Source organism: Felis catus, chromosome D2 (genome assembly GCF_018350175.1).
Source record: "Felis catus isolate Fca126 chromosome D2, F.catus_Fca126_mat1.0, whole genome shotgun sequence".
Lineage (NCBI taxonomy): Eukaryota > Metazoa > Chordata > Mammalia > Carnivora > Felidae > Felis > Felis catus.
Window position 1 is genome coordinate 39,033,166 of NC_058378.1, and position 22,221 is coordinate 39,055,386.

The 22,221-nt window shown below is 58.3% G+C and overlaps 2 protein-coding genes across 6 annotated transcripts in view; one reads left to right on the forward strand and one right to left on the reverse strand.

Moving 5' to 3' along the window:
* Window positions 1-336: 336 nt before the first annotated feature.
* On the reverse strand, window positions 337-9,392 carry LOC105261021. The gene is made up of 3 exons (XM_019813378.3): window positions 7,985-9,392; window positions 1,408-1,559; window positions 337-695 (listed from the first exon to the last, which is right to left on the reverse strand). The coding sequence occupies exons 1-2, from the start codon at window positions 9,111-9,113 to the stop codon at window positions 1,522-1,524; spliced, it is 1,167 nt and encodes a 388-aa protein (XP_019668937.2). The 5' UTR covers window positions 9,114-9,392; the 3' UTR covers window positions 337-695; window positions 1,408-1,521.
* Window positions 9,393-9,757: 365 nt separating this feature from the next.
* The window catches only part of ZMIZ1 (zinc finger MIZ-type containing 1), a 233,259-nt gene continuing 220,795 nt past the window's right edge, over window positions 9,758-22,221 (forward strand). For all 5 annotated transcript variants that reach the window (XM_045040201.1, XM_045040204.1, XM_011287295.4 and 2 more), the window contains exon 1: window positions 9,758-9,889. The gene's annotated coding sequence lies outside the window, so the exon portion shown is untranslated. The remainder of the gene's footprint in view (window positions 9,890-22,221) is intronic.

Sequence of the window (22,221 nt, forward strand, 5' to 3'; positions counted from 1 at the left end):
GACAGGGCAAGAATGTCCATGGGCTGGGGTGCGCGGTGGGCACGCGCGCACACACACACACACACGCACACACACACAGCTCCATAAGCCCCTCCAAGCCCTTCTACCATGGCCATTTCACATAGTGTTCCCAGCTTAGGCCCCGGAGCTGACCTCCCTACATTCAACTCTCAGCTCTCCACTCACTGTGTGACCTTGGGCTTGGTACCTAACCTTTCTGTGCTTCGGATTGCTCATCTATCACTGGGAAGAATAGTTCTAATGCCACACGGCCGTGGTGAGAATGAAAGGAGGTAGCACATGTAAATTCTCAGAACAACACCCTGCACACAGTGATCGCTATATGTTTACCATTGTTGTTAATATTTACACTGTGACCACCAGGACACAAAGAGGCACTGGACAGAATCTCTGTCCCCCAGAGGATGGGAGTCCCAGATAGGAACAGGAAAGGGGAGTCGCATTTCTAATCTCATGCAATGGTCAAACCACCTTGGAAGTAGTCATCACCGGCCCCACTTTGCAGATAAGGAAACTGAGGCTCCGATAGGTAGTACGAGATTCCCTAGGGCTCACAGCCGTAAGTGGCCAGGTTGGGATTCAGGGCCGGGTCGCGAGGGCTCCAAAGTCCATGATCTTTCAGCAAGCCCGCTGCCTCTCAGTCTGGCAGCGAGATAAGCCGAGTACACAAATAGCTGTAATCCAAGGTAGAAAGTGGTAAGTGCCAAACAGGGACCGATAAAGGCTCGGGGAGGGCGGGCGCCTGCCTGCCTCGGGAGGGGAAGGGGCGGAGGGCAGGGCAGGCTTTTGAGAGCGGGTGACATCTGAGCACGGCCTCCAAGATGGACAGGCCGAGTGGGAAGACTTTCCGGCTGGAGGGGCCAGTGTGCACGAAGACATGGGTGGCCGCTCCCGCAGTACCTAGCGTGGTGCCTCGTGTGTCACAGGGGCCCAATGAGTATTCGCGGAAGGGAGGGAGGAAAGGCAGAGAGAGAGGGTCAGCATGCCCTGACCCCACTTGGCCTAGGAACTCCCCCTCTCACAGGGAGACAGAAGTCAATTCCTCCTATTCTCTGAAGGGTTTCATGGGGGCCAAGGGTCCCCCTTGTCCTTGGACACCCCAGAGAAGTAGCTCAGGACTTTCAGGCTAGAGTTCCTGATAACTAGATGCTTTGCTCCACACCAGGAAGAACTTTCCAACACGTAAAGCTGGACCGGGCTTCTCTGTGGGGCAGGGCAGCGATGCGTCGGAGCCGATCGCTAAATTTTCAGGCACTCTGCGAGCTGCTTGATGTGAAGTCTGCATCTTGAAAACTGGCCACGGTGTAAGTATTTACACCATGGAAGTCGGCAAATGCCATCCATCAGGTGTTCCCCATTACGGAGAGCCAGATGTTAAACACTTACCCAGCACACCACTGAGCAGTTGTCTGCCACGCACGGGAGCGAGCTCCCCATCCCCAGAAGGATGCAAGCAGAGATTGTCACCTCCTGAGACGAATGGCACTGAGGGGCTCAGGCTTAGATGACCTCAGAAGCCCCTCTCTGGCCCCGAGAGCCTATGGAAAGTCAGGTTTGAGAAAAAATTAATCCGAGTAATTATTCATGCTAGGAAATCATTAACCAATTGACTCAGAGGCTGGGAGTAGGGCAGGAACCAGAGGAAATGTGTGAAGCGCCACATGTCGATTTCATAGGTAGGAAGCCTTGTCCGACATCACGCAGGGAGCTAGGGGCAACACTGGGACCAGAAGCGCGTCGCCGGGGCTCCTTCCGCAGCCTACGTGCTGGGCTGGTGGGGACGGGGACATCTTACTGCGCAGTTTGTTTGGGGTCTCTCCTCCAACAGAATATAAGCTCTGTGGCAGCATAGACCACATCTGTTTTGTTCACTGTGGGATCCCCAGGGCCTAGTTTTGTGCCTGGCATGCCGTAGGTATTCGATGTGTTCGTTGAATGAACCAGTGTGTCTGAGATCCCTTCCTGTGGCAGCATTTGGAGAACTGGGAATATGCCGTCCTCTGAGACCGTTACTACTCATGCTTAGCGACATGCAAGGCTGGGGTTCGCATACTGATTCTGCCCCTTCTTGTAGGACTTTGGCCAAACCACTGGGCCTCCTGAACCCTCGTTTTTTTTCTCTGCAAAGTGGCTTGTGCCGTCTCTGCCTGCCTCTTGAGGTTGCTGCGGCACTCAGGTAACACATAAAGCGCTCTTTACAAACTCTAAAGTGTTGTACCCATAGGAGGAAAGGGAATGCTCAGGAAGCTGGCTTTGATGGCCAGGCCAAGCCCAAGGGCTCCCAGTGGACCCTGGAGAGCGGCCAGGCTGCTGCTCTCTTTGGGCTGATGCTTCGGTAATCTGGATCAGACCGGCTCTTTGGGGAGCAGGAGTGGGGGGTGTTGCAAAATGGAACTCAAGTTTCTAAAGGGGCAGGGAGGGGAGGCTGACGTGAAGACAGCCAGGGAGAGTTGGGGGAACCTCTTCCTCCTACGACCAAGTCTCCTGGAGCAGAGGCAGCGGGCAAACCAGTAACTTTAAAAGGCATTTTTTTGTCTGCAGAGCGGTTTATTGCCACCGCACCTCATCCCACCCCCTCCCAACCCCCAAACCCTCAGTGCTGCAAATTGCCTTAACGAGTGAGCTTGGACTGCCACTTGCCAAGTCAGGTGGGGGTGGGGTGGAAAATCCCGGCATATTCTGAAATCAAACCAGTGTTCCAAATGATTCCATAGAGAAAGGATTTCTGCCACTCTCCTAGACAGGCGTCCGAAGCCGCCCCCGCCCCCTTGGTAGAGTAGGGGAGCGAGGAGGGGGGCCCCAGCTCACTCGGGGTTGGGGATGGATGAGGAAGGAAAACAGGGGGTGGCAGTGCCCCACAGCCCTCCCAAGAGGCATCGGATTTTCGCAAAGAGGGTGAGGGCAGCGGGAGACTCAGAGCTGGGGCCAGGGAGGCAGGTGGAGAGGGTGCCCATGGAGGGGACGACACGTCAGCCTGGGCCCCCAGGGGAAAGCAAAATAGAAAGGCCCTGTGTCAGCAGCCAGGCCCCTGGCGGCCGGGCTCTCGGCTCCACTCTGTTCGGCGGGATTCTAGTCGGCACCAGCTGCAGTCAGGAACAATGCCTGGATTTCTTTCTTTCTTCTTCTTTAAAAAAAAAAAAAATTTAATAGAGGGGAGAGAAGGACTGGAGCCACTCACTGAACAGCTCAGCATCAGGGAGGCGTCTGGGACCGTGTGTCCTTGAAAAACAGCACAGACTCAGGGACCCCACGGCTGGCTATGAGGTGCACGAAGACACATCAAACTGGGAGCCCGCGGCCCCACCCTGCTGCTGCCTCACACCTGCTGTGTGACCTTGGGTAGGTCCATGCCCCACTCTGGTCTATTACCCCAGCAGAGGCTGCCTTCCAGACCCTGCTCAACGCCAACTCTTCTCCTTCCTCCAGACTTTCAGAGTGGTATTTGATGTGGGCAGTCCTTCCTGATAGCCTGTGAACTCCTGGAGCGCTGGGTCTGGTTCATCCTTATGTGCCCCTTGCCTCTCCCACTGCACTTGACCGCCTGTCAGTCACTCAGACACTATGCTGGGTGATGGCATAGAGCAGTGAGCCATGCTATGGCCTGAAGCTTCAGCCAGGGGTTGGACGGGGGTAGGGTGGGGATGGGTGCACATCAAAATAATTTCCCTGCCTAGCGAGGCGTCGTGCTGGGCAAATACAACTCCCTGTGCCTCAGTTTCCTAATGTGTAGAATGGAGAAGCTACTACCACTAATGAAAATCAGCTCACGGGAAGACGGGAAGAGCTCGTGTGCATGAGATACTCAGTGCCTGGCACACAGTAAGAGCTTACTAAGTAATCACTGATGATAATGATGATGCTGGAGGCAGGGGGCTGAGGCCAGGTAGACAGCACGTCTGCTAGAGTTATCAGGGCAGGCCTCTGAGCATGTGGCTGTAGATGTGGCCTTGAAGGTTGATAGCGGTGTGTCCTAGGAGCAGGAAGAGCGCGAGGAGGTAAGAGTACGTATAGAATGCTGGCGAGTCTGGAAGCCACCCAGCACGGCTACACGCATGGGTCAGGGCAAGGGGGCGTGGGCCTTGAGGCTCCAAGACTGCTATCCAGGAGAGGAGGGGAGATGTTGAGGTCTGAGATCTTCTCCCACCCCCTCCCGTGCCAGAGAGGAGGGACCCTTCCCTCAGGGTGCAGGAGCATCCCTCGGGATAGCGGTAGGAAGCTTGATCCTCCTCTAGTCGCTCGTTCCAGACCCCCGGCGGTGCTGGACCTCCTAGCTCCCAGATGGCTCTCTGGCAGCACCAGAGGAGAAAAGAGAGCACTGGATCAGGACACCTGGTTCTTGTCCCAGCTCTGATACTTCCCAGCTGTGTGGCCACGGGCAAGCCACCACCTCCTTTCCGGGCTCTGTTTAGTCCCCGGAAAAGGGGCCATTGCGAGGCTCAGAAGATTAAGATGTACCTTGTGAGGCAAAGTGTCAATGTCGTTACACCTATTTACAGTCCTAGACTGAACTGTTCCCTCTGTGTGTGTGTGTGTTTTCCTTTCCCTATCCGGCCCGAGGAGACCCTCTGAGAGCACTCCCCCGAGCAGGGCCCCCCTCAAACCCTAAAGTGTACTGTAGCTTTGTCCAAGGGTCAAAGGCTCAGTCAGAGGGAGAAGGGCCATGGGACATCCCCTGTGTCCCATACTCCCTTACTTGATAGCTATGGAAACAGAAGCACAGAGTCTGTGATGTGCTCAAGATACACACATCGGGCAGTGGTGGGCTGGGAGTGAAGGTGGCCCAGCTTCCAAAGCAGGCTTTCAGTTGACTCCCCAGGGCCTCCCATCAGAAGAAGGGGTCGCTGGCTGAGCTGGGGCTGGAACCATGGACCTCTGCCCCATGGCGGGAACTGAGAAGACAGCATTCCTGGTGGAAGGGCCTGGGAGAGCCACGGCCAGGATGCTGGGCAGCTGCTGCCTCCAGGTAAGGAGGGGAGTGGGCCATCGGACTGGAATACTGGGAGGAGGCAGCCCAGGGGGATCTGATGTGCTGAAGGGCACATCCACTCTCTGCTGCACCCAACCACCCGCCTCTAGAAACATAGCTGCCTCACAGCTGGGCAGGGACAAAATGCCTCCCGGATCCACCAAGGTGTGAAGACTAACTCTATTCCCCGTTACCCCACTACCATGGGAGGGGACCCAATCATTCCCTGGCAGGTGAGTAGGAGTCCTTACTCCACCCCAGAGTACTCAGAAGGTCACCTTGTCTGCACCATTGCCCCGTGATGAATGGAGGCAAGTCCCCATTCTCAACCCTGAGGTCCAGTTCCATTCACTGGATAACTGTGAGACCTTCAGCAGGTCACTTAACCTCTCTGAGCCTTTGTCCTCGGTGGGAATTATGCCTTCTGGCTTGTGGAGAGAATAGGATGAGGCAATATTTCCAAAATGCCTGGCAAACAGTAAGGACTCAACAAATGTGACACTTCTCTTGCCCTTTTGGTCCCTGGGCTCCCTTTTGGGGAGTGAAGGGTGAACTGTGGAGACAGAGAAGGCATTCCTGAAGAGGTAGGAAGTTAGCCCCCTGTGTGTCACTCCTTCACTCCCCCAGCCCAGCGAGGGCCCCTGGCCCAGGAGGCCATACTCACTGTACCCTATACAGGTCCTCTGCTCTCCCCAGGACCTAAAGCCTCTTACCACTGCCTTCCTCATGGCCCCCTGGACCTTCTGGCTCCCCACTCCCTAGGCCCAGGCCTAAGCAATGGCCTTCTTTCCTGCTGATGGTTCCCGGAAGGTAAGGCAGTTAACAAAACCTAAGTCTACTCTGAAGATGGGTGTGGGCAGGACCCTGCATTGGTGCTCACAGGCTGGCCTCATGCGGCCCACACCCTCCTGATGGGCACTAAGCTGCCTCTGAAGCCACATAATTTCTGGGCCCTGCATTGGCAGAGTGGGATCTGTCTTCCAGTTCTCAGTGGCTGGGAAGAGAAAGCACTTTCCCCTCTGCTTCACCCCCAGATCTCTAGGCCCACAGAAGCCAGGGCCAGGAAGGTGGAGGCACATCGTCCCCGAAGAGGCCTGACCATCGCCATGAGACCTTATCCTTGGTTTACAGAAGCCCAGAGAGGGCTAGCAACTTGCCCACGACCACACGGAGAGTCTATGGATGAGGATACAGACCTGGGCCGAGAGGTCAGCAGGAAACTTTGTTAACAAGAGCCTGAGTTTGAATCCTGAATGACCATGGGCAAGTTACAGGGCAATTTTCTCTGAAGGGGAGAATGGGAATAGCCTCGAATTCAAGGAAGTGTGAGATTCAGGAAGCCAATGCTAAGAGGCCCTCACCACAGAACCCAGCACACAGTAGGCACTAAATAAGTCACAGCTTCTTGCCAGACCCAAGAAGGATCCAACCTGCCTTGTTATCTCCCTGAAAGATGAATAGAGACAGCAAGGGCCTGAGTCCCAAAGACTGGGGCCCAGGATCCCCAGGAGGCCGAGGCAGACCAAGGGCCCAGGGGAGATTTCTCAGACTTACTGCCGTCAAGTGTCATGCCTGCCCAGCCAGGAAGAGCTGAAATTACCCTTAGCTCCATGCTACAAAGCGTTGAGCCTGTGTGCTTTGTGTGCTGGGCTGCTCTCTGCAGTAGCGTGCTAGTTTTCAGATGTAAAGGAGATGGCGGGGGGGGGGGTCTTCTGGACAGGAGCTTTTGAACATGAGTGGTCACCCCGCAAGGTTGCCTCCATTCTCCATTTCCTGGAGGTGGTGAGCCCAGGTCACTCACTGAGGAATCTGGACAGAAATGTCGGGAGGACGGCATCCTGACCCATCTTGAACCGGTCTAGTTCTTGGCTGAGGCTGGATTCCTGCCCTCCAGGCCCCAAAACCCAGAAACTCTATCCCGAGGTTTTGGAGCTGGGGTGGGGGCGGGTAGCTTTCTGCCTGCTGCAATGCTTTAGCTTTCCCAGGGGGAGCAGCTGTGGCTCCAGCCACCACTCAGCGAGCTGAATTACACCTTCCAGCCCTGGGTCAGGCCTCCAGGGGTTTCTAAGGCTGCCCCCATGTCCTGAACCTGGGCCACCCAGAGGCTGAGGGGGAGGGGCTCAGGAATGTACTCCCACAGGAATGTTCTGGGACCACGCTTCCCTGGTGTCCTGAGAGGTCTGGAAGGCTTTCATGCCACCCACCTTCCCCAAGGGTGCTCAGCTGCCACCTGAGCAGGGAACAGCAGCATGATAATAGTCCATGTGGCAGGTCGAAAGACTGAGGCCCAGAAAGGAGTGCCCTCCCTTGCACCTAATGGCATACGGAGGCAGAATTTCCCCTGGGAAAATCAAGCAAGTTCCCGGCATCCCCTCCCATGCCCCTGTGGACCTGAGCTTCCATCCTCTGAGCCCTCAGGAATCCAAGCTGAGTTCCCTGGCTGTCAGAGTAGCTAAGCCTTGAGAATGAATTCAGGGCTGGTGAATGCATTTTGCCTCCTTTCCCTCGGTGGTAGAAGGAGTGATCTAGCTGGTCCTGAAGGAGTTCAAGCCGAGGTCAGAGATGCCCACTGGAGGATGTTTTTAAATAGGGTGGGGGGAGGGTACTCTGGCCCGCTCCTTGCACTGGCCCAGGGTCGGCGCTGATCACTGCCCAGGAGGCCTGGACGATCTTTGAGTCTGCGTCGCACGTCCGCGCTCCCAAGCGGGCCTCGTCAATCAGGCAATGGCCCTAGCGGGTCCAGGACGTCTTCCGCTAGTCTCTGTCCTCCGGGGAGACCCCCGCCCGGGCTGCCTCCGGGTGCCCGCCCCCGGCGGTGTCATTGTTCTCTGACGTCACGCCGCGGCCCCGCCCCTCGACCCCCACTCGCCCCCCCACTCCCTCCCCACCTCCGGCTCCTGGCGCCCGAGACCCTCGCAGCCTGCAAAACCCAGGCCTTGCAGGGCTCCCCCCGCGGCCCGGCCGGGGCTGCGCCCCCTTGCGCTCTCCCCAACTTGCCTTTGTTATTCCAGCTCCCTTCCTCGCCTCGCCTCCGACACCGCGGCGGACTGCAAAACACGGAGCGCGGAGTACCAGCCACACCTGGAATCCGAAACCGGCGCGGGGCCGAAGCCTCCCCCGCCTGTGCTGGGAGGAGAGGCTTGCTTGCGCGCGAGTGTGTGTGTCCAACCCGTGCTGTGCGGGCGCCGATTATGATTTGGGACTGAGGGTGCAGCAAATCACGAGCGGGGGGCGGCTTCTGGGTGTGAAAGGGAGGGGGGCGTAGGGTATGTGTTTGTATATGTACGTGAACGTGAGGATTTAATGCCCAGGGGAATGTTTCCTGTTTATTAGTGTATTGGGGGTTGCACAGCGCTGTATGTGTGTTTGCGGTTGTGTGTCTGTGTAAATGTGCTTGGTATGGCCGTGTATACGAGTACATTTGTGAGGGAAAGTGTACGTGAGTGCGTGTTTGTGTGTGCGCGCGTGTGGAAGCGTGTTTGTAAAGCTGAGTGTAGGCGCGGATGTGTGTGCTGTTTGCGTAGGAGTTTCCGTGTGAGTGGCAATGGACCAGAGCCAAAGTGGGTGCGCACTTAAGTGCTCTCGGGGGTGAGTCCGCAAAGGGAACCCCTCGAGTGGGTGCACTCAACTGCGCCTTGTGAGTGCCATCGCTCTCTGCGGCTCCTGGGGCAGCGCCCAGCCGGGGACTGGGGACTGGACCTGGGTCCCACCCTGCCCAAATGCTCTGGGCCGAGGGGCGCCCCCGACGGGCCTCGAGGAATCCACGGGTCTCTGGACAGCGCAGGGTGACGGGGGCAGCCCGTGTGCACTGGTCCTTCCCAGCCGTCGGGGACACAGCGCTCCAGCCTCCCGCACAACATCGCCCTCGGTGGTGGCGTGTGGTGGGGATTTCCTCTGCTCGCCCCACCAGCCAGTCCCCCGGCTTTGGGAACAACACCAAAGCCTCCTCCAGGGGGAAGGCTTTGGCGATCTTGCTGGTGACTCGCTCGCCCCCAAATCGGGTACCTGACAGCGTTCGCGGCCCCAAGTGCACTCTAGCTCGGGGCTTGCGAGCGAAGGGGGGGCACTCCGGTGTGCCGGTGATTTTTGCCCCCTCCTCAATGTGGTCCCGTACTAGCTTCAGCATTTCTCTCCTACTCTAAACTTGCAGGAGCGGGGAGGTGGAGGCGGGCAGGGAGAAGTGGAGGAAGGGGGAGAGAGGAGGAAGGTGAGTGACCGGGTGGTGGTGGGGGGCAGTGGGGGGGAGGACGTGCGAAGCCCTTCCGACCCACAGAAGGTGAAAGCTTGGAGAGGGCCGGGACCGAGCAGCGGGGAAGAAAGAGCAAAAGAAGGGACAGGAAAGGCGAGGGAGAGAAAGAGGCGAAAAGGAAAGAAGGAGAGTGAGCGGCGAGAGCGCAGAGAGCGCGAGCCGAGCGGAGTCGAGCGCTGGCGGCGGCGGCGGCGGCGGCGGCGGCGGCGCGGCGCGGCGCTCCGTTCCATCCGTAGTTCCGCGCCTGCTTTTGCCAGCGGCCGGCGGCGCGGGGCCCTTTGGAAATAGAATAGCCAATGTAATCTGACACTTCAACTTGCTCGGCTCCGGGCGAGTTGATTCACTTACTCACCCCCTAACGCCGAGTTCCTTTTCACTGTCTGTGGACATTAAAAAAGCGAGCGGCGGCGGGCGCCCGGGAGAGCAGGCGACCGGGCGGCGGGCGGGCGAGCAGCGACCCGGCGGCCGAGCGAGCGAGCAGCGCCGGCGCAGCGCGGTGACCCCAGCCTCCGTCGGCGCGGAGCAGGAGCCGAAGCGGAGCCGTTCTCGGCGCCCTCGCAGCGCTCTTCCCGGCCGGAGCCGGGCCTGCCCGGCAGCGGCCGCGGCGGCAGCGGCGCGTCCTCCAGCGGCGGCAGCGGCGCTCGCAGCGCCCGGTAAGTTTGGGGCCAGAACAGGGCGCCCGCTGGCCCCGGGCCTTCCTCCCGCTCCCGGTGGACTCTTGGGGTGCGAGCGTGGGGCGCTGGGTGTTGGGGGTTTTTCCCCTTAAGGGTCCGCCGGGACCAGGCAAGCCGGGCGAGCGGCCGGCGGCCAGGCTCCGCCGCGCTCCCCTTGGCGGCCCGGGGCCGAGGCCCAGGCGACCGGCGAACGCCCGGCTGCGCGGAGCCGGCTTGGGCTGCGCGCGGGGGCCGGGGCTTCTCTGGTGTGCGGGGCGTGAGTAAGGTTGTGCGCGCGCGGACCCTGTGCCCGCCTCCTGTCGGTGCGCCTCCAGCCCTCGTTCTGTACACCCAGGCAGGACCGGGATTCGGTCAGGGAGGGAAGGACCGGGATAGGACCACCTCGGTCTCGCACGTCTCGTTTGGGGAGACGCGAAGTTGTGCGCCCGTGTGTACGAGAGCCGCCGGAGACGGCGCTGGATTTCGGGGTGGCAAGGGGTGGTGATGTTAAGTTGTGCATCTGAATTTCCAGGGAAAACACACACTTTTGTAAATGGGAGGTGGAGGCGCGGTTAAGTTGTTTGTGTGTGAATTGCCCGGGGAGACGCGGCGCACGGTACCGGCGGGGAACGCCAAGGGGTGTGTGTGTGTAGGGGCTTCCCGTAGGTCTTTAGAAGCCGGAGGGGCGTTAAGGCCACAGCCTGGACTGGGCTGCCCCAGCCAGGAGGGGAACCCAGAGGGAAGATGTGCGTGTGTGTGTGCGCGCGCTGCAAATACGAAAGTAATTTCTCCGTGTTCTTTCTTCCTCTCCGTCTCCGGCGGCGGCAGCGGCCCCGGGGGAGTGGGAGGCCGGCCGGGGCGGAGGTTGGGGGGCCGGGCCGGGGCTGGAGCTGGGGTGGGGGGCGGGCTCTGGAAGCTTGTTTCACATTCCTGGCGTCTGGGCTGGGGAGAAAACAGTGGGGAGCGCGGCCTCAGCGTCTGGGGCGCGGGCAGCGGGCGCGCGTCGCCCCCTCGCCGGGGACATCTGTCCAGGAAGCCAGGCGGGCGGGGAGAGGGCGCGGTGCGGAGGGCAGGCTCCCCGCCCCGGAGCAGCGGGGGCGCGGGCGAGGGGCGGCCGCCTTCCCGGCCATTGTGCGCCAGCAGATTTTCACGGGAGACTGCCCCGGAGCCGCCGGAGAAGGCCGGGAGTCGGCCTCAGCCCCGGGTTTAAAAGACACTCCAGGAATGTAAACAACCCGGGCAGGAGGGCGGGCTGGCGGGAGCGCGCCGGGGCAGCGGTCCCGGCCCCCCCCCACCCCATCCCTCCCTGGGGGACAACCCGACGGCGGGGCTGCTCAGCGCTTACCCCTTTACCTGCCACAAACTTTTTCCTCCTCTGCCTTCCCTTCCCACCTCGCCCCTCTAGCCGGGCACAGAGCGAGGGCCTCTCCGGAGGCCGGGGCACAGAGCGACTAGCACCCGGTGCCTGATCCTGGAGGGCTGGTGGCCCGGCCCCTGCTTGGGTGTCCCCCCTCCTGCCTGGGAGCGCAAGCTTCCTTGGGCAGCGCCTGAGTAACTGGGGCTCTGAGAGCTGCCTGCCTGCCTGCCTGCCTGCCTCCCTCCCTCCCGCTGCTCCTTCCCAGCTCTCCCCCTTCTCCTCTCCCCTGACTGCTTTTCCAATGCCTTGACATGAGGGAGGGAGATTTAACTTGGCAGCCCAAACAAATGTTCTCTCAGAGGTCCTCCAAGAAGCTGGCGGCTGGGCTGGCAGGGTGAGGGCACTGCTCGGCCAGCCTTTTCCTCCTCCCTGCTCTGCCATGGCCGTTTGGAGCCCCCTGGGTGGACAGCCCAGGGCATGGGAGAGTGGAGCCCAACCCCGCAGATTTAAGAAGCCGCCTGTGGAAGCCCCTGGCTCGGCGCTGGGCAGAAGCTGCAGGGATCTGCCTCCGGGTGCCAAGGGTTTTCTGGAGGCTTTTCTTGAGCAACAGTTTGTCTTCCTGCTGCAACCTGGGAACAGGGCCTGGTAGACCAGAGGGTTAACTAGGGCTGTCTCCTCCTCTCTCGTGGGTGTGAGGACAGGCTGGTTACACAGGGCAGGGCAGGAGGCCAGAGGCTGTTCCCAGAGGTGCCTGCGTTTGCTTATTATTGTTTTTTTGAAGGTAGAGATAAAGTGGCAGGCGCTGTGGTTGGAGAATGAGCAGTTTGGCCGGCGTTGAATTCGGACTTGACTTCCCTGGCGTTGGTACGGTCCCGTGAGTTTAAAAGTTGTTTGTAAGCTATCAGGGAAGTTTAGGACAGGGGGCCAGCCCCTAGCTTTCTCTGTCCTGGCTGCTTTTTGAGGGGATCCAGGGTGGGAGTGTGGTGGGGGGGGGGGAGCGGGGTGGGAGTACGAATTCCTGGCCCCTTGCTTCCCCTCTGCCTGGCCCTTGTGGTGTGGTTTGTGAATGCCCCATGCCTTGCACTGACCTTTCTGTCGTCAAGTTGAGGATGTTGAAACACCAGCATCAAACAAAAGACACATTGAAAGCCCTATCTGCCACAGAGCACGTGTGACTTTGGGGCCAAGGGAATGCATCTGGAGGGAGATGGTGTTTTCCTCTAAGTTTTATGATTTCAGGTTGGGTTTTGTTTCTTTCTCCCAAAAGGACAGAAGCATCTCCTTGTCCCAAGTCACGAGGTTATGAAATGCTGGGTTCACATGTAAATCTCAAAACTTTAGACTTTCGAGAATTGGTGGCAGGCGCTGTAGCTGGGGCGGGGGCTGGGGGTGGTGGTGCAGAAGCAGGGAGTTTTCAGGAGTTTTTTAAACGGGTTTTGGGTTGGGGTTTGGAGGCACTCGGGGTATGGCTCACAGAGAAGAGTCGGGGGTAAGAAATTGCTGGACTTCTGGGAAGCTTTGATAACTAGCCCCGTCTTTGCAGAGAAGGATTTCTGGCTTCTTTGTGGGGACAATATGTCCCTTTTTCCTCCCAAGGAAAGAAGGGAGGAGGATCCTTGTTCCTTTCACAGCCAGGAACAAAGTGAAGAAAGGTCCAGAGACTGTGGGGTTTGGCCACAGGACCACAGTTCCTCACACACACACACACACACACACACACACACACACACGCACACACACACACACACACACACTCCCCTAGCAACAGTTACACATTATCTCCATACCTGGCCCCCAGAGATGTGCCCTCACATAGGACAGGTGTCCACCAGTGACTCATCCTGGAAAAAGTTGCAGAGGGAAGGCTCCCACTGAGCAGAGCTGCACATTTACTGTTTCCCTGATTGACAGAGATGGGGGGGGTAGTAGATAAGGAAGGAAGGCACTCTGAGGCCTACTGTGTCCTGGGAGTTGTGTCACAAGAGTGCCCATGTGTGAAGCCACGGATACTGAATTCTCAGGCCTTGGCCAGTGTCCAACACGCAGCCGTGACCCTCGCCTCGGGGTGAGGCATTGCTGTAAGAAATTTGGGCATCAACAAGTTAATTTCCGGAAGTTTCTCTGGGCACTCTGTCACGGAACCAGGAAGCAGGGCCTGCCGGGTTGTGACTGGGTCCCCTACGTTTTCATTCATAACTTTGCTCCCGAGGGCTTTTGCCGGGCTCCTATCACCGCCTCATCTTTATGAGGTTCCTTGGGTTTTGTGTGGACAACAAAGGCCGGGCTGCAGTAATTACCCTGGACCCTGCTGCAGCCTTGCCTGGTGGCTTGCTCTGACCTCTCAGCAGGACACGGTGGCCTCTGTCCACGCCCTCTGAGAGGGAAGCTCTTTGTCCCTAGAGCCCCTGACTGTGGGGGGAGGCAGAGCCTGCCTGGGCTGTAAACTCTAGGGGTGATTCTGAGGTTGGGTCTTGCCCTCAGGGAGGATGAAGAGAGGCTGAGAAAGTCAGTCCCAGCCACAGGCTCTGGAGAGAGACCCTAGAAGACCCTTGGTGCGGTCTTCCCAGTGCCTGAGGAGATGGGGGGAAGAGGTGTCAAGAGGCTGGCTGCTGTGGGCCAGTAGCTTCACTGCTGGCACTCAGTCTTCTAATCTGTAAAATGGGTTCAAAGGCAGGAGCGCTCTGATCCCCCTGGGTTGCTATGAGGATGAGACAGATGTGAGCATTAGAGCCCTTGGCATGTGTCTTCTGAAGTCCTGGCAGGCTCTGGGTGCAGAATGGCACACAAAGGTGTTGCATTGGAGGTGCTGGAAGCATTTTCTAGAAGCCGCTTCCCCAGGCCTACTTCCCTGGAAGCGTATTATCCAGTCTCGGCTTGCATGCGTGCCCCCTGTGACGGGGCGCTTACCACCTCTGGACAGCTGCTGCCTTCAGTGGACAGCTATGTTAATGTGCTCTGCTACATGGCACGCTTTCTGGAAAGCAACCCCTCCTGACCTTCACTTTGGGCTTGAGGTGCTGGGGGTCCTCCAGACCACAGACTCATTCCTTCCTGGAAGATCACAGATTCAGGACCATACTGATGGCGCCGGGGAGTGGGGTCGGGGCAGGGGCCCAGACTGGGGCCACAGACATGTCCTCAGGGTCCCACAGTGTGAGGATTGTGACCTGTGGGGGGCCCAGAAATGTGTAAGACGGTGCCTGCTCCTTAGGAGCTTGTAGCCAGTAAGGCCAGGAAGATCAGTCCAAATAAATAATTAACCGCTACCAGCTGGCTGCCTGCCACAGGGCGCATGACAGCAATAACCACAGCCCCTCGCCTTTGTGTATGGCACTTGGTGGATTTAGAAGCACTCTCCAAATTTACTGAACTCCAACAACAACAGTGGAAGCTGGCTTCTATTTGGAATTACCGCCACTTAACAGAGACGAAAACCGAGTTGCGGAGAGGTAAAGCGACCTGTAGCTCAGCTGGGACTCAGCCCCGGGCCTCAGAGATGCCTGCACGGCTGCCACCTTCCCAGCCCACCCACCAGGCAGGGACACGGGCGCAGAAGTCAGTGTGACCGCCGCAGAATGGGGCCTAGGGAGCTGAAGTTCAGGAGGAGAAGCCATATATAGGCAGGGTCACGGATGGGCCTACCTGTGTCCACCCCCACCCCTACCGCCCCCCCCCCCTTTGGCGGACGCAGCCCGTGCCCCCAGCGGCTGGTCTCCTTTCCTTTGGCATCGTGTCTTAACAGCCGGAGCTTGCTCTGAACCCCAAACGCTGCCACTTCTGCTGGGGCCCACGTGTCTGTGCGTGGGGCTTCAACCCCATCCCTGGCCCTAGAGCAGGAAGCAGAGATGTTTCCAGGCCCCAGGTCCCTGGGCGGCCCAAGGCTCTTCCCTGGGCTGTGATGGTTTCTATAGATACAGACGTTGACTCAGCCTGCCCCTCCTCTGGCTGAGTCAGTCCCCAGGCTGTGTGGGGTGGCCGCCCTGTGGGGGCTCTTGGGTTCCTTCTACCCCCTGACACGGCCCGCCTGCTGCCCACGCCCCCGTGCCTGGTTCTCTGGGGCTCGTGCGGCCTGCCGCCCCAGGACGAGGCTGCGGCTGGTGGGGTGCAGAGCAGGGAGCAGCCAGGCAAGCTGAGCTGGCGCCTCCCCAGGAAGCCTGGCCCAGCCTGGCACACCTGTACAGGTAATGACTGTAGCCTGGGAGGGCCCTGGGTCCCGCCTGTCAGGCCCAGCTGCTGGGGTTACTGCAGGATCATGCTGGGGGAGGCCGGGGTGTCTGAGCTAATTAGATTTCTTAGATTTCAATGCTCCCCTAATCCTGTTAGCCTGGCTGTAATTGTAACCACTTGAAGGTTTCAGCCGTGGCAGGCTGTTGAGGACAGACGGTGTGGGGACTCCCCTCTGCCCTAGCCCCAGCCTTAGACAGGCAGCTGGGGACTGGGGACTCCTTTTCCAGTTCTCCAGGGGCGGGGGCCTGGGTGATGGTAGGTGTTAGTTATGCTTTTCTGCAGAATCTCAGCACCACGGAGTATCCGAGCAGGCATGGCCCTGAAGGATCATCTGGCTCAAACCCTTCACTCTATAGATGGGGAAACAGAATTCTGCAGAGGGGCAGGGACCAGCCCGGGGCCTCAGTGGCTGGTAGTGGCAGAGTGCCTGGGTCTTGTGGTCTGGCTTTGTGATCTTTGTCCCTGGAGACTTCAGGACAGGTCTGGAATTGTACACGGCTCATGAACCCTCCAGAGAAGTCGATCCCAAACATAGGGGCTAGGGGGGGTTTCACTTGTCCCCAAAGCCTGCTCCCAGTTGGCATTACCCGCCCCCCAGTTGGGGGGGCCATATGGGTCACCTAGTCTGACCATTACCCCATTACCCCCCCAACACACACACACACACACACACACACACACACACACGCACGCACGCACGCACGCATGGGTCTGCATGCCTACATACATATATGCTGCTACCTCTGATGGCCAGGGTTGCTGCTGAGGCCTCAGGCCTGCCTCTCCTAGGGCTCTCAGACATGGGGGCTTTCTCTCTTCCTTCCCTGTCCCAGATTCTTGATCTCTTGGAGGATCCAATTCAATGCAGATTATTGGGTAGGGGGAGCGGTGTTAGAGTACAATCTCTTTGTACTTTCAAAGGCTCTTGCAAAAAAAAAAAAATTTTTTTTTGGTGTCTGGTTTAAATGGAAACTGCACCCCCTCCCTATCCTTTCTCCTGCCCTTCCCCCGTTCGCATTACCCACAACTTCATTCGTCCACCCACAGAGGTTGGTGCTTGGGGGGAGTTGGGGGTGGGGGTGGCTATGATGCCTTCCGAACCCCTACCCGGGAGGTTCCCACCAGCAGTCCCATCCTGTCCTCCACTTTGCTCTGAAGCAGCAGAGAGAGGTATCTGAAACCCTCCTGCCGTTCTGGAAGCTCCCTGGCTCTGTGTTTTGCACCCCTGAGCACGTAGTAGAGACCTGAGGGGCCATATGGGTCACCTAGTCTGACCATTCCTTTTCTAGCCCAGGAAACTCAACTGTGGAAAGAAAGAATTGGCCGTATCCAAGGGCAGCAGTGAATTAGTGACACAGCCAGGCCTGGAACCCTGTCTGTCCAGCCCATTAGCTCATTAAACATTTGAGCATCTACTGTTGGCCGGGCACAGCCCCGTGAGCCATGCTTCGGAGCTCATCAATAAATGCTGTTCCGTCTTTCATTGGGAAGGGCCCAGATGAGCCTGGGGAGGACAGGGTCCGTTTCCGAGAGCTCTTGGGGTAAGGAATAAGGAAGGGGCTTTTCCAGGGGACTCCCAGATCCTACACAGCTGGAAGGGGATGGGCATTAGCATTCCAACCCGGCAGCGTGTTTCTTAAAAGGTAACCGTAGGCTGGTTGTAGCGTAGATTTGAGGGAAATAAAATAGAAAGCCTCTAGGGAGGATGCAAAGTTTCTCCTCTGCCCAAGCCTATTTAGTCCAAGAAGATGAGTGGCTCCCTCCGTCTGTCCCCCACCCCCACCCCCCCAGCCCTCCTAGTGCTGACTTTTGTCCTTTGAGGGCTAATGGCCTGCTGCCTTGTTCCTGCTAACACTTCCTCTGCAGATGGGGAAGCAGGGAAGGAGCCCTCTCCCTCCACCCTGGGAGTCACCTGCATCGGGCCCTGGTGAGAGCGCATGAGGAAGAGCCGGCAGGCTCAGGACAGGGGAGGAAATGCCACGTGCCCCGACCTCACCCTGTCCGCAGGCGCTTACCTAAACCCCCACCCTGCTCCCGGGTGGACCTTGGCACATAGCTGTGACCAGCCAGCCCTCTGGCTGAGGGACAGATAGGGCAGAGAGACCTCTGGGAAGGGTCCTGAAACCCTTCCTTGGCGTTTTCAAGTGGGGAGGGCTTTTCGAGGGTCTCCGTCCAACCTTCTTATTTGGCAGGTGAGGAGACCCAAAGCCCAGAGAGGTGAAGGGACTGGCCTCAGGTCACACAGCAAGCTGGCTCCCCTACATCAGGGAGGCTGAGTCGTCTGGGTAGGGAGGGGTGGCATTTTCTATTGCTGTCATGTTTTGGTGCTCCTGCTGTTGTTTACATCTTTATAAAAATTTCCCAGGGGTGCCCGGGTGGCTCGGTCAGTTAAGCATCCGGCTTCCACTCAGGTCATGATCTCCTGGCTCGTGAGTTCGAACCCTGCGTCGGGCTCTGTGCTGACAGCTCAGAGCCTAGAGCCTGCTTCCGATCCTGTGCCTCTCTCTCTCTCTCTCTCTCTCTCTCTCTCTCTCTGCCCCTCCCCTGCTCACTCTCTGTCTCTTTCTCTCTCTCTCAAAAATAAACATGAAACAAATAAAAAAACTTCCCAAAGTCTACCAGAAACATCGTAATAGCCAGTATTTCTTGAGCAACTAATTTGTTTTCGGCTCTCCTCAGACTTCCTGCATTCGTTTTTCAGTTCCACCCTTTATGGCACCCATGACTGTGGGCAGGTTATGTTTAACTTTTCCAACTTTGGTCTTCATGTCGGCAAAACAGGCTTCTCAATAGTATAAAAGTAACATACTGCCTTCCCCATAGGCTGAGAAGATGGAGTGCACCTGACACATAGTAAGTGCTCAAGAAACAGTAGCCTCGGGGCGCCTGCGTGACTCAGTCTGTTAAGCATCCGACTTTGGCTCAGGTCATGATCTCACTGTCCCAGAGTTTGAGCCCCACATCAGCTGTGCTGACAGCTCAGAGCCTGGAGCCTGCTTCGTGTTCTGTGTCTCCCTCTCTCTCTGCCCCTCCCCTGCTCACACGCTATCTCTTTCTCTCTCTCAAAAAGAAATAAACATTTCTTAAAAATTAAAAAAAAAACAAAAAACAAAGAAACAGTAGCCTCAGTCATTGTCATAACCATGGCTCCCACCACGCCCGGCATAGCTATGAGTGTCGTGTGGCCTCCAACTTACAGACGAGGAGACTCCAGTCGGATGGATGGCTCAATGCCACCCGGTACCTCAGGACCAATCACAGCTGGACCTGGGTCCCAGACTTCCTGACCCTCAGCCTCCTGCCATCATCCGCAGTCTCCCCTGTGTAGCAGGAAGGGCTGGCAGGTCATTGCTGGCATTTAATTGAGTACATTTTAATTCAACGTAGCAGGAAGGCCTGGTCCCCTCGCTGGGGCCAGGGTGTGGAGACTTACTAAGACGGAGACTTACGTCTGGGTTCCGACCCGAAAACCTCTCTCTCCTCCCCTGCAAGTGGAGGCTAGTGGTGATGCCACCTCCCTCCAGGTTTCTTGCCATGTGAGGAGGAGAGCAGGACAGACTGGGCCTTGTCAATCAGGGTAACTGACTGTGGGACCTCAGTCAGTAGCAGACCCCTCTGGGCCTCAGTTTCCCCACCTGAAAATCATGAGCTGGGACCAAATCAGCATTCCCCCGTGTGGGCTCTCAGGACCCCCAATCCATAAAAGGAAGGACAGCAGGGCACAGCCTCCCTCTCCTGGGACCCTGTCCCCCCTTTTGGCCTCATTCAGCAAGCAGGTTCCCAAACTGTAGGACCCTCTTCCCACCTCCCTTGTTTATGCACAATAGGTGTCAAAGCTACCAGTGCCAGTCTTGGGAAATGCCAGGCTGCACGGTCACCTCCCACTCTGGTGTCAATGGCTCGGTCCCCTGGTTGGTTTCCCTGCTGCAGAACTGCCTTCCCAGAGGGGCCGTACACAGTGGGGAAGTGGGGGAGTCGAGGGCAGCTTCCACGTGGACGGGATCCGGCCCCCATCCCCAGCCTGCTTTCTTGGCCCGTCCACCTGAGTTCTACCCCTTAAGCCTGCAGCCCTCTGTCACTTTCGCTGGCCTCCTTTTCTTTTATTGTTACCAGACCACAAATCTATGGCTGGGCAGTCCCAAAAGCAAGGCCAGCTTGGCAGAGGCGTGGGACCTCTGCCATGTCCCTAGAGATGGGCCTCAAAGACACGCCGGCTGTCAGGGCAGGAAGAGCCTTGAACTCCGCCCGCGGGGGCCAGGCACCGTGTGCGCAAGGTGCACGTATTTTTTGCAAGTGCGCGTATTTTTCTGGAGCGATGGTCCACGGCTTTATTCAGATCCTTAAGTCAGTTTGGACGCCCGAGAGCCGTGTAACAAACAAGGCCTTCATCCAAGGGTCTAAAATAACCCTGGGCCCTGAGTGGAACAGGACCGCTGCATTGTCTTTCCCCACCTGCTGTCCGCAGACCCTTCCATTCCAACTCCTTGGTGTCAACCACCCTAGCCGTGGGGGCATCTGGGCTTCTGACACCTGCTTCTGATCCAGCTTGACATTGTACGGGTGAGGAAACCAAGACCAAGGGAGGGCAGGGGACCCGCCCAAGGTCGCCAACAGGACATAAGACCCGGTACGGGGGCTGAGGTGGCCCCAGGGGACGGCCTCCTGTGCTGGCTGACCTCACTGATGACACCATTTGGTCTTGCCCTCTGTGAGTGCCTCTGTGAGGTGTATCAGGATTTTGGGATTCGTTGTCCCCAGAAAGCTAGGGACTGGGTGAAGGGTGAAAGTGCCCACTGCCCCTGCCACTGCCTCTTCTAGGAAGGCTGGGCAAGACCGGTTTAGGGCATACTTCCTCGGGCTCAGGAGGCCAGGTTCACCCCAGCTGTCTGCACTGCCTACTTATCCCGCTGTCTTGGGTTAATGTTTTCTCTTCAAGGGCCGTGGGGCTCGCTGGTATTTACGTACGGAGAAGCACTCTATATGTTCAGGGCACCTTGCTGGTATGAATTCTAACCGCTGTTGGTGGGGAGAGGCAGCCCGCGGCCCCGGGGAGGGCTCGAGGCCGAGTTGGGCTCCCATGCCGGCAAGCCCACCGCGTGACCACAGATGAGTCACTCTGCCTCCCTGGCTCACAGCCCTCGTGTCCCTGACTTCCTGGGACCCTGGGGGGTGGCCTCTGTGGCTGGCGGTGAGCACGTCGGGGGACTCCTTGGCCTGCCACCTCCCTACCTGAATTGCTCAGCCCTCCTGAGCTCCGGGACCCCTTCGTGCATCCCATCCTGGAAAAATAGAGGACATCTCAGGTGTGATTTCTTGCCTGGTGTTGGGTGATGGGGGCCGTGGCTGAGAAAGGAGCTTCCTCGAAGCTGTGAGTTCAGCACTGATTTATCTTCTGCAGGAGGACAGCTTTCTGATCCTTTCAGCTCAGCCTGGGCTGACGGCATCAGTTTGACATGTGTCCTTCAGCTGCAGGGCTGATCCCTTTAGGCAGGAGGAGCGGAGCCGCTTTGGGGTTTCGAATCCTTGAGGGCCCCAGGATTCTCGGAGCTGTCTGCCTGGTGGCTGGTGCCCTCCTAGCGGGCTCCCCAGAGGCAGCCGGGCCAGTGCCTCCTTCGCCTCCCCTGACAAGGGCTCCAGACGCTACTATACCTGGTATTCTTGGGGCCTTGCATCCTCAAGACTTCAGGGAGCTTGGCAGCCACCTCGTCTGATAACCTGTCACACGGATGCCACCCCCGCAGCATCCCCACAGAGCACCTTCTGGTGTGGGCTTGCACACCTCCAGGGGCAGGCTGCTCCTTGGCTCTCAGCGGCTCCCTTCACCTAGGAAGCTCTATCTTATGTGGAAGGACGCCTCCTCCCAGGACCCAGTGCTCATCTCTGGACCACACAGAATAGGGTGAACTCAGTTCTTGTGAACTCCCTCCCATATGCTGCGTCAGAGATCTCGCCTCTCTAGGCTGAGTCCAAGGCTGGAGTGGGCAGAGTGGGCTTCCTGGAAGAGGTAGCCTCCTATTCCCCGGGCCTCCTCATTATCCGTGTCGCTGTTTAAGAGCCTGGGCTGCTTGGAGACCTCAGGCCTGGCCTGGAAATGGTCTGACGCAGGTCATGAGACATGGAAGTAGGCTGGGGAGGCCCCAGCAGTGGCTCCTTGGGGTCTGAGGGAGAGAAGGTGGCCTGGCAGCAGCTCTTCAAGCAGGGTCAGGCAGGCCACATGATTCCAGAAGCGTGTCTATCTTGTAGTCTCTCCTGGCACGCTCGCCTCCCACGGAGCCTGGGAGAGTAGGGGGAGGAGGGGTGGTGGCTCTGAGAAAGGCTCCCCTTTCTGCCCCCACCTGCCTTCTTACTGAGTCCCGGTCTGCCCAGCTCTGCTCCCTGCTGCTGTCAGGGAACATTCTGCCTAAGTGTCCTGACACCCCAGAGACCTGGCGTGGCACAGGGCCCTGGATTTGGAGTCAGAACTCCCGGCACGGCCTCCTACCGACGGTCTCCCCTGGGGCTGTCCCAAGAGTCAGAGGGGAGGGCCGGCGTTTCGCATGCTGTACCGTGTCACAGCATCAGGGAGCGTGATGTTTTGTTACCGTGTGTGGGGACGATAACGTCAGCACAGAAAGGCCCCGGAGATCATCCAGGCCAACCCTCTCATTTAGCTGCTGAGTCTGACCCCAGAGGGGACAGAGGCCTCCCCAAGGTCACAGGGCAAGTTCGTGGCAGAGCTAAAGCAAAACTCCAGGCGTCCTGCCCATCA